Source organism: Diceros bicornis, chromosome 32, assembly GCF_020826845.1.
Source record: "Diceros bicornis minor isolate mBicDic1 chromosome 32, mDicBic1.mat.cur, whole genome shotgun sequence".
NCBI lineage: Eukaryota > Metazoa > Chordata > Mammalia > Perissodactyla > Rhinocerotidae > Diceros > Diceros bicornis.
Window position 1 is genome coordinate 38,173,069 of NC_080771.1, and position 14,433 is coordinate 38,187,501.

Here is a 14,433-nt window from a genome sequence, read left to right on the forward strand (position 1 = left end):
CCCTGCCCTGGGAAGTGGGGCTTGGCACCTAGCTGACGCTGGCCTGCAGCTTCAGTTCCTGCTCTCTGGAGCCCCTTCAGTTCCTTGGGCTGGTCCCCCAGGCTGGCCCGCCATGCCTGCGGGCTGTTGGGTTCCCTCGTCTGTGGATAGGCAGGGCTGGAGGTTCTGAGACTGGCTGGCTGCCCAGATTTTGCCTTATGGGAAAGCAAGCACTCTTTGTCTTCCAGGGGAAGTTTCCAGTGTCTTGGGCTGGGGCACAGAGAAGCCTTTAATGGAGTAGGTATCAGATAAGAGGCTGGAATTGGAGTTAACCCTTTCACTCTTGTGGTGCTAGCTTAGGCCGGTGACCAGAAGGAGGGAGCGGCATGATTGGAATGCTGCCCTGCACTGCATGGGAACTGGGGGAGCTGTCGTACTTTGCCCCTCTGTCTGTACCGCCCATGCACTAGAGGAGTCTCCATTGGAGAGACCAGGTCAGAGCCACCACTAGGGTCAGCAGGGGCTTTGGGGCAGAGCCGGAGTGGGTGTGAATTTCACTTCCACCATCATATCCTTCCTGGCACCTACCTCTGGTCCAAAAAACAACTGATGGAAATTTGTGTGAATTGTGGCTCTTGCCAGCCCAGTAGTCCCGAGGGGCACTGGGGCACTCTCTAGAGAGCCCACTGCCCCAGGGAACTACACCTAGCCCTGGCTAGGGTCCTGTGGTCACCTGTCAGGTGTGACCAGCCTTTAGGCCTTGGCCTGATACCCTCTGACTCATGATTCTAGGGTGTGACTCGGAGCTGGATCTGTGACCCTCGCCTGCCTAAAGCAGAGATAAGACAGCCTCCAAGGATGGGCTGAGGTTTTGTTGACTTTAGGCTGGAACTTTGCTCCCATTGGAGCCTTGCTCTTCCCACTGGTCCCCTGAGCCTGGGCTGACCCCTCCAGGTACGCTGCAGGCTCTTGGTGTTTTTTAAGGTGTTTCCAAAGGACAGAGAAGGCCTGTTCTTCACCCCGTCCCTTGCTGCTGCTGGCTCTGCTCAGGCTGGTTTCCCTGGGCTCTAGGTGGTGGGAATGCAGGAAATGAGAGGAGAGGCAGGGGGCCACTGAGGCCAGGTGGACCGGAGAGTGGAAGGAGCCCTAGTGAGGGCATGGCTCCATCTGCTTCATGGCACAAGGCTTAGGACACAGGCCAAGAACAGACCAAGCCCTGTTACTGAACCAGTCTCATTGTGCCCCTGCGCAGCATGCCCATCATCAAGATGACGAGTTTGCAGCAGAGAGAGGGTTTATTCACAAGGCAGCCAAGCAAGGAGATAGGAGAATAAGTCTCAAATCTGCCTCCCTGAAAATGGGGATTAGGGATATTTGTGGGATAGAGGGGCGGAGTGTGGGAATACATGATTGGAGGTGAAGAGAAGTGAGGTAATCGGTTATCCCTCCAAACATAGTTGTGCTTCGTGCCTCTTCATAGGACCATGTTCACAAAATGCTGGTGCTAGCGTGATCTGAGGGTGGAGTTTTCAGCCCCTTGACGTTAAAAGGTCGCCTATTGGGTATTCGCATAGGCCCAGTTGATGAGTCGGTGGTCTTAGCCAGCCTGAACTGGACAAGCAGTTGACTCTCAGTTCCTGAAAAATAACTTAAGCACCTGTTACCACGGTGACCCAAGAGTCAGAGATGTTATCTGTAGAGTGGGCTTTAGTAATGCATTATCTAACTACTTTTGCAAACAGACAACTAACTAGTGCTAGTTAAGGCAAGTTGGCCCCGGGTTTCAGTCCCAGGTCCAGCTCGGCCAGTTGCTAGCTGCAGTCAAGTGACCTGATATTCTGTGTCTCTGTCCACTGCCTATGAGTCGAGAGGTTATCTCATGGCTTGCAGCAAGGTGAAGTGGCAAAGGGCTCAGGGAGCACCCGCCATAAGGAGAGCTGTTGTCATTTTTGTGTGTGGGTATCTCTGGTGTTGTCATCACAAAGGGAAATATTATCGTCACCATGTGTTCAGCTGCATCCGACACGGTGCTTCCTTGTCCAAGCAGATCCAACCATCTCAGGGTGGCATGCTTGTGAGCAGGGAATGTCAGAGTGCAGGTGGCATTCCAGCAGACGAAGATCCTCCACACAACACTGGTTCCCCAGATGTTAATGGTAATCCATGAAAATAGAGTTCCCTGCCAAGTAAACTGAGAAATGCTAAGTTAAGAGGTCTGACTACTGCAGACTCACAGATTTTTAATGTGCTTTTTAAAAAACTTACTATGGAGAATTTCAAACATATCCAAAGCACACAGAATAGCATTGTGGGCCCCTGCGTGTAGCTTGGATCCCATAGTTACGTTAAGACACTTGTTCCTGGGGAGCCCCACCCTCTGCCCTCCCCCATTCAGGTACAATTGTTTTTTGGGTTTTTCTTTTTCAAGTTAAATTTGTATACATTGAAATTTACGTGCAGTTTAAGACATATAAGCGAGGGGATGTCATTTTTTGTAAGTTCAAGTGTCAAACTTTATTGTGTATAGTTAAGCAATTATTCTAGCCCCATTTATTGAATAAGCTAGTCTTTCTCCTCTGATTTAAAGTATACTGTTATATTACATTAAAAGCTAATATTTAATTAGGTTGTCTGTCTTTTTAAATCAAATTTATTGGGGTATACTTTACATTCAATGAGTTCGATGAGTTCTAACAAATGTATCACCATCATCAAGAATATAGACCTTTTGGGCCGGCCCCGTGGCTTAGCGGTTAAGTGCGTGCGCTCCGCTGCTGGCGGCCTGGGTTCAGATCCCGGGCGCGCATCGACGCACCGCTTCTCCGGCCATGCTGAGGCCGCGTCCCACATACAGCAACTAGAAGGATGTGCAGCTATGACATACAACTATCTACTGGGGCTTTGGGGGGAAAAAGGAGGAGGATTGGCAATAGATGTTAGCTCAGAGCTGGTCTTCCTCAGCAAAAAGAGGAAGATTAGCATGGGTGTTAGCTCAGGCATGATCTTCCTCACAAAAAAGAAAAAAAAAAGAATATAGACCTTTCCATCACCCCAAAAGTTCCTGTGCCCTTTCCAATCCCTCCCCCACCCCTGGCTTGGAACCACTGACCTGCTTTTTGTGGCCATAGATTATATTTGGGTCACCTAGAGTTTCATATAAACAGAACCATGTAGCATCGAGACCGTCTGGCTTCTGTCACTCCGAGTTTAGTGTGTGAGAGACGCGTCCGTGTGGCTTGATCCCTTGTACTGCTGCCTGGTGTTCCTCTGTAAAGATGGGCCCCGTTTATCATCCACCAGCTGAAGACATTTGGACAGTCCAGGTGTGGGCACTATGGGCATTCCAGTACAAGTCTTGCTGGAGGGATGCAGGTTCTTCCTTTCTCTTAGCTAAATACCTGGGAGGGGAGCTGCATGTTTGATTATGAGAACTTGCCAGACTGTTTTCCACAGTGGCTGTGCTATTTGGGGAGCATCCTGTTCACTCTGCCACGTTTGGTTGTCCCATGGTATATTCCTCTGCACGGACAGCTGGCTATTTCCATTTCACTGTTAGAAGCCTGTAATTCAGGCCCGGCCCGCTGCCCTCTCCCGAGCCCCCTGCTTCGTGGGTGCCCAGCCCCTGGTGACTGTCTGGAACCCTGTCCTGCAGATGGTGCAGTCGTTGGGCTTTGCCATCTACCGCGCGCTGGACTGGGGGCTGGACGAGAGCGAGGAGCGCGAGCTCAGCCCGCAGCTGGAACGGCTCATCGACCTCATGGCCAACAATGACAGCGACGATGGCGGCTGCGGGGCGGCAGACGAGGGCTATGGGGGCCCCGAGGAGGAGGAGGAGGCCGAGGGTGGGCCCCGCGCCGTGCGCACCTTCGCCCAGGCCATGCGGCTGTGCGCCTCACGTCTGACCAACCCCCGGGGTGCACAAGCCCACTACCAGGCCGTGTGCCGCGCACTCTTTGTGGAGACACTGGAGCTGCGGGCCTTCCTCACGAGGGTCCGGGAGGCCAAGGAGGTGAGCGGAGAAAGGGTGTGCCAAGGAGGGGTGTGGTGGATGCAGGCGGGAGGGGCCAAGAATGTGGGGGCCAGGAGGCCATGGGGTGCTTCCAGGAGGCCAAGGAGGCAAAGGGTAGGGAGTGGGGAGGGGAAAAGGGGCAAGAGGGGGCTGGGTGCCCAGGTGGTGAGCAAGTGGGAGGGGTTGCAGGAGGAAGAGGAGAGGCCAATGAGGTGCCTTTGTGTGCAGGGTCGGGCGCAGTTGGGTGGCAGGGCGTGGCTGGTCTGTTCCCTTTCATGGGTTGGTCCAGCAGGGAGTGGACATTCTCAGGGCAGGACTTGGAATAGCCATAGTTTACTGTCTGTGCTCTGGGCAGTCACTGTCCTAAACACTTTATAGGTTTTAATTTAACCCTCACACCTTCTTCTTATCCAGGTTTGCACAGGGCACCGAGGCTCAGAGGCCTTAAGTACCTGGCTCCCAGCCTATTGGCCCCATGACATCGCTCCTCTTGCCTCTAAGTTATTGACTTCCCTGACCCCATGTTATCATCTGCAAAGGGGGCTATGCCTTCTGCCTCCTGGCTCACCCCTCTAGGTGCTGGTTCCTTCTGAAAACAGAATGCTAAAGGCAGCCCGTTCCTGCAGCTCAGGACCAAGCACAGTGCTGTGTGCTTGGAGCTTTGGGGAGGTGGGCAGCTGAGGGAGAGAACACTTGCCCAGGTGTTTGCCCTGCCTGTGACAGTCCGACAGTACTTTCCACCACCCCTCTGTGGGTATCGCCCATTTTACAGATGAGCCAATGCAGGCTCTACCCCAAGTCACAGAACTAGTACAGGGCACAGCTGGGGTCTAACCTGGCTCCCGAGCTGGCCTTCTCCCCCAGGGCTGTCCTGCCTCTTTTGGTCCCAGAGTCAGGAGCTGACAGTCTTCCTCTCAACTCTTCTAGCCTCTCCCTTGGAGGGAACTAAGGTGTTTCCTTGAAACAGGGGTCTTGGCGCACAGAGACCCCTGTCTCACGTTAGCATTTCACAGATAAGAAAATGGAGGCTTTGGAGAGCTCGGGGAATTTGTTCCACTCTCTCTTGCTTCAGTGGCAGAGAGTATTTTTGGAATTAACTGAGTCTGGTTCCTGATTCTCCCGACTGGCTTCCCTGACCCTCTGGGCCTGAGCAGGCTCTCAGGATTGTTCTGATTGATGGGGCCTGGGACCCAGTACAGGACAAGTCCGAGATGGTGCTTGAGCCACTTGGCCCTCATCTGCGGCCCAGTCGATAGCCCAAGGTTGGGGGTTCCTTGGCCCACTCCCAGTCTCCCATGGCCAATCCGTGTTCCCTCCCCTCTCCTCGTTGTCTTGGAGATGTTCTTCCAATGCTCTAATTAGCGGACGGTCTTAATGTTGTCGTCTTTCTTGATCTGAAGTCATCTGCTCTATTGCTGAGATCAATTCCTTACCCAGACAATGGAAGCTTTCTTTAGCGGGAGCAGACAGCTCTCGGCTTCAAGCAGTTGATCCAAGAGGAGTTCAGGGAATTGGTGGTGGGAGGTGAGAGGAGGGTCTGTCAACGGGGCACAGCTGTCCTGGCATTTTGGGCATAAAGAGCCTGCCCAGGGACAGGTATAGATACTCCAGGAAGGATGGAAGACCCACCCTTCATGGACTTTGCCCACAGGGACCAGGTCACACACAGGTCTATTTTTAGAATCACACACCTTGTGCTGCTCAGAGACTTGGCAGAGTTTTCTAGAGCATCCCAAAGCAGTTTGGCAAGTGGCTTGGGGCAAAAGCCAGGCTAACTGGTTCTGTCTTATTGGGGGAGTGGGGCTGGTGCTAAACGGCAGATGCTTCTCCAGGGAGGGGGAGTTGGTGAGAACAGAGATCCAGAGAAACGAAGGCAGTGAATCTAGCAGCTTCTTCCCAAATTCTCAGCATAGAACAGTTACCTCACAATCCCTGACATCCTTCATGGGCTCTCACCAGGATGGCGGCATTTTTCCCCACTTCACAAAATACATACCTCTGTTTCCTGGGACTTGCTGTGTAACTCATCCATCCACCCGTCCACGCACCCGTCCACCCATGCACCCACCACTCATCCACCCACCATCTACCCCACCCACCTATCTACCATATATCCACCCATCCACCCACCCACCCATCCATCCACCCATCCACCCATCCACCACTCATCCATCCACCCACTCATCTATCCATCCATTTATTCATTCATTCAACCGATGTTTAAAACCTAGCATATGCCACACTGTACTAGGAGCCAGGACTATTAAGATGAGAAAAAACAGAAACAAAACATGGTTCTGGCCTCATGGAGCCAATAGTCCAGACAGCAATCAAAGAAGCAGATAAACATAAAACTCCAGCTGGGATCATGTGCAGAGAAGTGGCTGTGGGTGTTCTAAGAGGGGGGTGTGCGTGTGGCCTGGGCGAAGAGGCTAAGAAAGGCGTTCCTGAGGAAGCGCCCTGTGGGCTGAGATCTAAAGGAAAATGGGGAGCTCTTCACAGATGAGAGAGAGCGAGGCTTCCCTGCCTGCATCTGCTGTCTGTGGAGGACACAGCGCCTCACTGGGGCATGTGGATCAGGTGAGAGAAGTGTGTGGGTTCTTTGCAAACTAGAAGATTCTGTGTAGGGGCTTGGAGTGTGTTATGCCCTCACCCTGCCCTTGCCAGGGAGAAGCTGCCAGAGAGCTGATGGGACACCAAGTGTCCCCTGTGGCTCCAAGGCTGATGGCTTGATTTCCCCTGATCTCTCTCTAAGCCCCAAAGCCTTGGCCAAAATGCCCCCTTGTCCTTTTTTAGCTGGTGGAATAATAGCCTGTGTGGTATGGAAATGTCCCCAGATGGACAGACCAGCAGGGGGCCCACATCCCCATGGCTGCCATTCTCCCACCTTCCCTGGACTAACAGATGCTGCAGAAGCTTCGGGAGGATGAGCCGCAGGCAGAGAAGCCCCTGGTGGAGCTTGACAACCTAGGGCGCACGGACTGGGTAAGACATGGGTCCCCTCTCCCCGGGACACAGACTGGGGTCTGTGCCTGGAGGGCCTGTGGGAGCCCTGCCTGGGACTAAGGGTGTTTTCATCTCCTGGGGGCCCAGGCCCGACTGTGGGTCCAGCTCATGCGGGAACTCCGCCATGGGGTGAAGCTCAAGAAGGTGCAGGAGCATGAGTTCAACCCCCTGCCCACCGAGTTCCAGCTCACGCCCTTCGAGATGCTGATGCAGGACATCCGTGCTAGGAACTACAAGCTGCGCAAGGTCATGGTGAGCTGAGGGGAGAGGACCTGTCCGGAGCCTCCCTCCCACCAGAGGCTCTGGAGTCCCTGCTCTGCGTGCCACTCAGCTGGGTATTTGAACGTGAATAAAGCAGATGGCTCACGGTTGCATTGGGGACACAGTGTGACAAGGGCAGGGAGAGGGGATGTGGAGGATTCTGGAGGACCAGAGGCTGCAGGATTGTACCGTTCAATGCCGGCATAGCTCTGAGAATTTTAAATGTGCGAATTCATTTCATTCTGATGCCGCTGTGAGGCTGGTGCCCTTGACCTCCATTTCCACATGAAGAGTCTGAGATGCAGGGAAGCTGGTGATAGTGTTAGGCTTTGAAGGCCACAGTCACAGCCTGAGAGGGAGTTTGGTATGAGGACCAGGCCTTGCTCAGGGCTGAGTGAGCCCCTCCCGTGGCCCTGGCCCCAGCAAGACCTTAGCCTTGGCTGCCTCCCCGTCTTCCCCCACAGGTCGATGGAGACATCCCTCCCAGGGTAAAGAAGGACGCCCACGAACTCATCCTCGACTTCATCCGCTCTCGGCCTCCGCTGAAGCAGGTACCAGCTCTGCGCCTCCTCCCCTCTTGGCCTCCCCAACAAGGGCAGCCTGGAGTCTCCACTGAGGGAGGTAGCCAAAGGTTGGTTCTGGGAGGGACCCCACAGGAGCACACAGGACCTCCTGGCTGGGTCACCAGGACTCCTCAGGCAGGGTTCCTCCCCAGCTCCAGAGTGTGTCCGTGTCATGGCCCCACTGCCCCTCCTACCTGGAGCTGCCACACTCCTTGCAGGTCTCCGAGAGAAGGCTTCGCCCCTTACCCCAGAAGCAGAGGACCCTGCACGAGAAGATCCTGGAGGAAATCAAGCAGGAGCGGAGGCTGCGCCCAGTTGGGGGCAAGTGCTGGGGTGGCTGGGGTGAACATGGGAGACTCCTCCCCACCCCCTTCCCTTACTTCCTTCCCTCTCCCCGCTACCGTCCTGCCCTGTCCCACCTCCCTGCCTCCCCCAGGGTTTGGTTCTCTGCCATGCATCCTCAACGCCTGCTCCGGGGATATCAAGTCCACTTCCTGCATCAACCTGTCCATCACGGATGCTGGGAGCAGTGCTCAGCGCTCGCGGCCCCGGGTACTGCTCAAGGCGCCCACCTTGGCTGAGATGGAGGAGATGAACACGTCTGAGGTCAGAGCCCACAGATTCCTAAAAAGAGACCCAGGAGGAGGAGGGGGCGGTGGGCAAGAAGTGAGAAGAGGCCGAGCAAAGCTAGGGCTGGCATCCAGCTGTGTGGGGTGTTCACTGCTCAGGGCTGTGGGCAGCACCCTCCTCTGATGGTGGTCTCCTGCTCTGGGGCTGGGTCTGCCCTGGAAGTAGGCATGGCAGGGCTCAGGGTCCCTTTCCCATCTTGGTGGCTCAGAAGGGTGACTGGGACAGTGGCATTGGGCCACCCGTTCCCACAGCACAAAAAGGGCTGAAGTGGAAGTGCTTCATCACCTTGAGGCTGAGGAGCTGAGCAGCCCCCCGGTTGATGTCCTGGCATGGCTTCCCGTCCTGTACTCACTGCCCTCTGAGCCCAGGAAGACCAGGGGCAGTGGCCATCTCGGTGGGCTCCACCCGACGCCAGACCTGTCCCCCCAAGGACTTTCTGGAGGCCTCAGGCAAGGTTTTCGTTTTGAGACACTTGGCTTCCACTGCCCAGAGGACAGTCGGGCTGGGCAGTGAGTAGAGGATGGCCCCATGGCCTCAGTGGACCCAGCACCACGCTCTGTGTCCTATGTCTCAGTCCAGGGATGGACAGGAGGCACTGGTGGGCAGAGTGGTTAGGGCAGGGCTGGGTCTGGTATGTCCACAGGAGGAAGAGTCTCCGTGTGGGGAGGTGACACTGAAGCGGGACCGCTCTTTCTCGGAGCACGACCTGGTCCAGCTCCGGAGCGAAGTGGCCTCTGGCCTGCAGCCAGCCACTCAGCCCCCAGGAGGGTTGGAGCCATCCCAGCCCCGCGTGGGCAGCGTGCATGCCTGGAGGCCAAGCATCCAGGAGCAGGGCAAGTGCTGCCTCTCATCCCCTTCTCCCTTGACTCTATCCCGTGGGTGCGTGTCCCTTGGCCTGTGTCCCATCATCTTCTGAGCAGGCAGCACCCAGAGGGTACAGGAGCTCATGCCTGCAAGAAGGGTGTTCAAGTTCAAGCCTAGCCTTACCTCATCACCTCAGGCAGGCATCCCACTTTTTTAACTTGAAAACTTTCTTAGTAATCCATATTCATTGTAAAACATAAGAAAAAACTTAAAAAAAATTCCTATGATTCTATTACCTAGAGATAATTACTATTAATATAGTGGTATACAGAAAAAAGCTAGATAGATGGATGGAGGAAGGATGATGGATGGAATAAGGATGACGGATGGATAGATGGATGGATGATGGATAGATGGATGGATGGATGCTTGATGGATGGATGATGGGTGGATGGATGGATGGATGAAGGACAGATGATGGATGGACAGACACATGGACAGATGGATGGACAGGTAGGTAGACGGATGGATGATGGATAGATGGATAGATGGATGGGTGATGGATGAAGGACGGATGATGGATGGCTAGACAGATGGATAGATGCATGGACAGATGGATAGACAGATGGTAGATGGATAGATGGATGGAAAGATGGATGAGTGATTGACAGATTCTTCTAGTCTTCTTTTTCTGTTAATGGAAACATGGCTACAGTGAACCAGATGGGTCATGCAGTACACACCACTCTGGAACCTGACCTGTCACTTGGGATTTCTCATGAGCCTGCTCCTTTCCCTCTCGGGCAGCACAGAGGACAGAACAGTTCTACTGGCCATGCAGAATTAGTCCCACTGGTATAACGGCTGTGCTCCACGAAGTGCCGACAGGACATGGGGTTGTCACCCCACCCACTGCTTCCCAGCAGACATGTCCAGGCACCCTTCTTTGCCCTCAAGGTCACCTTGAGTCACCCTGTTGCTTTCTGGCCACTCTCAGGATAGTCCCATTTGGTAGTTATGATTCAATTTCTGGTGTGATGAGGTCCAGGCCAGGCCAGTTCCATACCTCACCGTCTCCCCCAAACTGTCCTCAAGACTCAGAGACCCCGTGGTTGAGGCGAGCCTGCCCCCTCCTCCTCTGTCCCTCTCTGTCCTTCTGGGTCTCCGGTGTAAAGTGCAGCATGTGGGACTAATGGAGGAGGAAGGACTTAGTACGTGGCCAGTGCTATCTGTGCTTTGCATCACTGCTGGCTGCCATGGCTATGCATGGGGCTCAGATGTGGGGCCCCTTCAGGCCTGCCACACTGCACAGGCCCCTGACTTGCATGACATGCTCTCTACTTGACCTTTTGCTTGATTACCTCCCCACCCCCATGAAACCACCCCACCCATCTCCTGCCTGGCAGGCCGCCTCCATTGTCCCCAGGGCACAGCCCTCCCAGACCAGAATTTCTGCCAGGTTGTCCTGACAGGGCCTCCATGTTCTTCCTCCAGGTTCCTTCCCTGTGAGCATCCAGTCCCAGCCTGACTCCAGCTCCCTCCCACACAGTGACCTGGGATCAACAGAGGAGGATAGGCCGAAGGAGGACAGGCAGGAAGCCTCCGAGGCCTCAGACGCCAATCACCTGTGGCTGGTGAGTGAGGGAGGCACTGTCATCTGGGGTGGCTGGGGTGGGGGTGCCTCTTGGACTCTCGTCTTCCTCCTCCCCAGGACAAGGCCCCAGCACCTGTGCAGGAGTGGTGGTGGCTCCCTTGGTAGGTGTGGCTGCGTCTGCGGCTGTATCTGGAGAGGCTGGTCTTTGCTGCCACCTTCTGGGCTTCTGGGCTCTGTGGCCTCCAGGCTAAGGGGACAGATTCATAGTCCCATCTCTGTGGGGTTAGGACAGATAAGAAACGTGGACGCCTGTGCCTTTTAGGCGTCAGGGTAGGCAGCATGATGTGACAGGAAAGTGTTTCATTGGGTTGAGACCTTGACCCCGGCCTCCACTCTGCCACTGTGCTCTTGCCCTCTCTGCACCTCCGTTTCCTAGCTGTAAATTTTGTCTGACTTGTAACTGTGAAGAGCTGACACTTGCTGATGCTTTGAGGCCCCCATTTTGGACGTGAGCCTTGGTGTCTGATTTTATCAAAAGGATAAGGTAGTGGAAATGCTGGGGGCCGCAGGGGCCCTGGGGCACATGGAGGGCATCAGTGGGGTGCATGGAGGGCGTCAGTGGTGTATAGTCCTCACCGGTTCTTTGAAGTCTTATCAAGGGGATCAGATGAGGACAGATGTTAAAATGTTCAGAAAGGTATAAGTGCTACGTAAACGTAAAGCAGCATTAATGTTGATATTCCCCACCTGAAGGTGAGGTTTTCTGCTTTGTGTCCTGTATTAGTTATCTATTGCTGCATAAAAAAGTACCCTAAGGGCCAGCCCTGGTGACCTAGTGTTTAAGTTCGGCACGTTCCGCTTCGGCGGCCTGGGTTTGGTTCCCAGGCACAGACCTACACCACTCGTCAGTGGCCAGGCTATGGGGGCAGCTCACATACAAAAAGAGGAAGATTGGCAACAGATGTTAGCTCAGGGCAAATTTTCCTCAGGAAAAAAAAAAATTACCCTAAAACTTAGCAGCTTAAAACAACAAACATTTCTTATCTCACACAGTTTCTAGGGTCAGGAGTCCAGGAGTGGCTCAGTTGGGTGTTTCTGGCTCAGGGCCTCTCAAGTGGTTAGAGCTGGAATGTCAACAGGGGCAGCAGTCTCATCTGAAGGCTCAACTGGGGCTGGAAGAACCGCTTCCAAGGTGGCTCCCCACCCAGCTGTGGGTGGAAGGCCTCAGTTCCTCCCCACGTAGACCTCTCCACAGGGTGCTTGAATGTCCTCACAACATGGCGGCTGGCTTCCCCCAGAGCACGTGGTCTCTGAGAGAGCCAGGCAGAAGCCAGTGTCTTTATGACCCCATCTTAGACAGGACACATGGTCATTTCCACCTTAATGTGTTCATTACAAGTGAGTAACTAAGCCCATTCTCAGGGGAATGGAAAGGCCCACTTCTTGAAGGAAGGGATGTCAAGGAACTGGGGGACACATTTTAAATGACAAGTCCCGTAAGTGTTTGTTCAACGGAGATCTTGCGAGTGCTTTCTGAGAGATTTTGCTATCAAACATGGGATGACCTCAGTGATCTCCTCTCTGCCCTGAGCACGTACTCATAGCCCCATCTGAGGGGTGGCCTGCTGGTCTCTGCACCCAACATGAGACCTGTTGGCCATGTGTGCAGTTAGTGTAACACCTGTAAGGTTGAGAGTGGGATTGGTCAAATATAAACAGCACCATCAGGCTACTGGAAACAGAAATCAGAAGCCAGAGGACCTGATGCTTCAGGTCAGAGTGGAGAAGAGCACAGGGGTCCCAGGTTCTCCTCGAGTGCCAGACACTAGCAGGTGTTCAGCAACCCTAAAGAGGATAATTCACTGAAAACCTGAAACAGAAAACACTATCCAGCTCCTGTCTTTGTGGCACCCCACAGGCTAGTGCCCTCCATGACGCCTCATCTCAGTAGCTAACATTTTTAACACTGGGTGCCAGGCATCATGCCAGGGCTTTACGTGTGATGTCAGGGGAGCTGAAGTACAACCCCACTTTACAGAAGAGGAACTGAGGCTCTGAGAGGTCGGGACTATGCTAAGCCTGGGGGGGAGAACAGGGTGTGCTCACCACGGCAACCCGAAGGGCAGGCAGTTGTGATGAGTAGGACAGATGGACAGACTCAGTCCCACTGGATGGTGAGCACCGTGCGTGAGGCTGCATGCAAGAGGCTCCCACGGGGGAGACAGCTCCATGAAGGATTCCAGGAAGAGGGGAGGTGGGCCTGGGGAGCCTGGTTGGTTTTGAAGGGGAGCAGGAGGAGAGTGGTCATTGAGGGGGCTGGGGCAGGCCAGATGGCGGGCGAGGCCAGGTCACAGGAAACCTTGCCTATAGCAGCAGGGCCCCATCAGAGAAGTTGCAGGGAACACATTCAGCTCCCAGGCGTGGATGAACTGAAGAACAGGGCATTTTAAGAAGTTTCTGGGCTTGGGTAGACTGAGGCCAGGAAGATGCCAGGGTCCTCAGGGAGGAGAGGAAGTTGTGGAGACCTCCGGAAGAGGCCTCATCCCTGAGGGCTGGAATGACCCTGCCACCCAGGAGTTCAGCCACCCCGTGGAGAGCCTCGCTCTGACCGTGGAGGAGGTGATGGATGTGCGCCAAGTGCTGGTGAAGGCTGAGATGGAGAAGTTCCTGCAGGACAAGGAGCTCTTCAGCAGCCTGAAGAAGGGGAAGGTAAGGTGGCCAGCCCTGGACTGCTCCCTTACCAGGCAGGAGCCCTGGGTGCGGAGCAGGCGAGGATGGGCCTGGACCCAACGGGTTTTGGACAGAATTGGGCTATAACTTTTCCTTACAGATTTGCTGCTGCTGCCGAACCAAGTTCTCACTGTTCTGCTGGCCACCCACCTGTCTCTTTTGCAAGAGGTGAGCCTTCTGTAAGCACCTTGGCTGTGAATTAGCATGGGAAGGAGGAGGTAAGAGCCTCTAGGCCAGCACTGTCTAATAGAACTTTCTGTGATTGTGGGGATGTTCTATCATGTACCGTGGCTAGGCAACGAAGGAACAGAATTCTTAATTTAATGTAATTTTAATTTTAATAGCTAAGGGTCTCCCACTTTCAGTCCAGGTGGCGTAACAGGCACCATAACAGGCAACTTCCACCTGAAACAACCAAATAAATAAACAAATAAGCCAAGGAATGTGAAAATGGTTTTCAAGACATTGTATATCAGGCAACAAATGGGAAGCAGACAGGTGAGCCCTGTGGCTGCCCCAGCTGCCTGGGGTTTCTAGGTCACGAATCAGAGCCCGCTTGGCTCCTTAAGCAGGAGGAGGTAAAGCTGAGAACCCAGGGAGACCACAGCAGATAGTGTTCTCAGTACAGATTTCCAGAGGGGAGAGAGGTGTCCATAGAGCAAGCCTCAGACCTGCAGAAGGTCCCCCTTGAGTATTCAGCAGAGTCCTGATCAGCATGTACATGCAAGGAAATTACTGAAGGCTGGGAAAGAATCAGCCTGAAGCATGGGCCAAATCTGGACTGGAACACAGCCACGCCCATTTGTTTATTCATAATTCATTTAGTCACAGCTAAAATGTTTAAATCTGACCCTTTA

At 54.1% G+C, this 14,433-nt stretch overlaps 1 protein-coding gene across 4 annotated transcripts in view; it reads left to right on the forward strand.

Moving 5' to 3' along the window:
* Nucleotides 1–14,433, forward strand: part of SPIRE2 (spire type actin nucleation factor 2) — a 34,062-nt gene that overhangs the window by 13,105 nt on the left and 6,524 nt on the right. For all 4 annotated transcript variants that reach the window (XM_058528525.1, XM_058528526.1, XM_058528529.1 and 1 more), the window contains exons 3-12: nt 3,632–3,988; nt 6,893–6,973; nt 7,082–7,246; nt 7,720–7,806; nt 8,037–8,139; nt 8,255–8,424; nt 9,092–9,281; nt 10,747–10,886; nt 13,421–13,555; nt 13,677–13,744. In XM_058528525.1, coding sequence (XP_058384508.1) covers nt 3,632–3,988; nt 6,893–6,973; nt 7,082–7,246; nt 7,720–7,806; nt 8,037–8,139; nt 8,255–8,424; nt 9,092–9,281; nt 10,747–10,886; nt 13,421–13,555; nt 13,677–13,744 — 1,496 coding nt within the window. The remainder of the gene's footprint in view (nt 1–3,631; nt 3,989–6,892; nt 6,974–7,081; nt 7,247–7,719; nt 7,807–8,036; nt 8,140–8,254; nt 8,425–9,091; nt 9,282–10,746; nt 10,887–13,420; nt 13,556–13,676; nt 13,745–14,433) is intronic.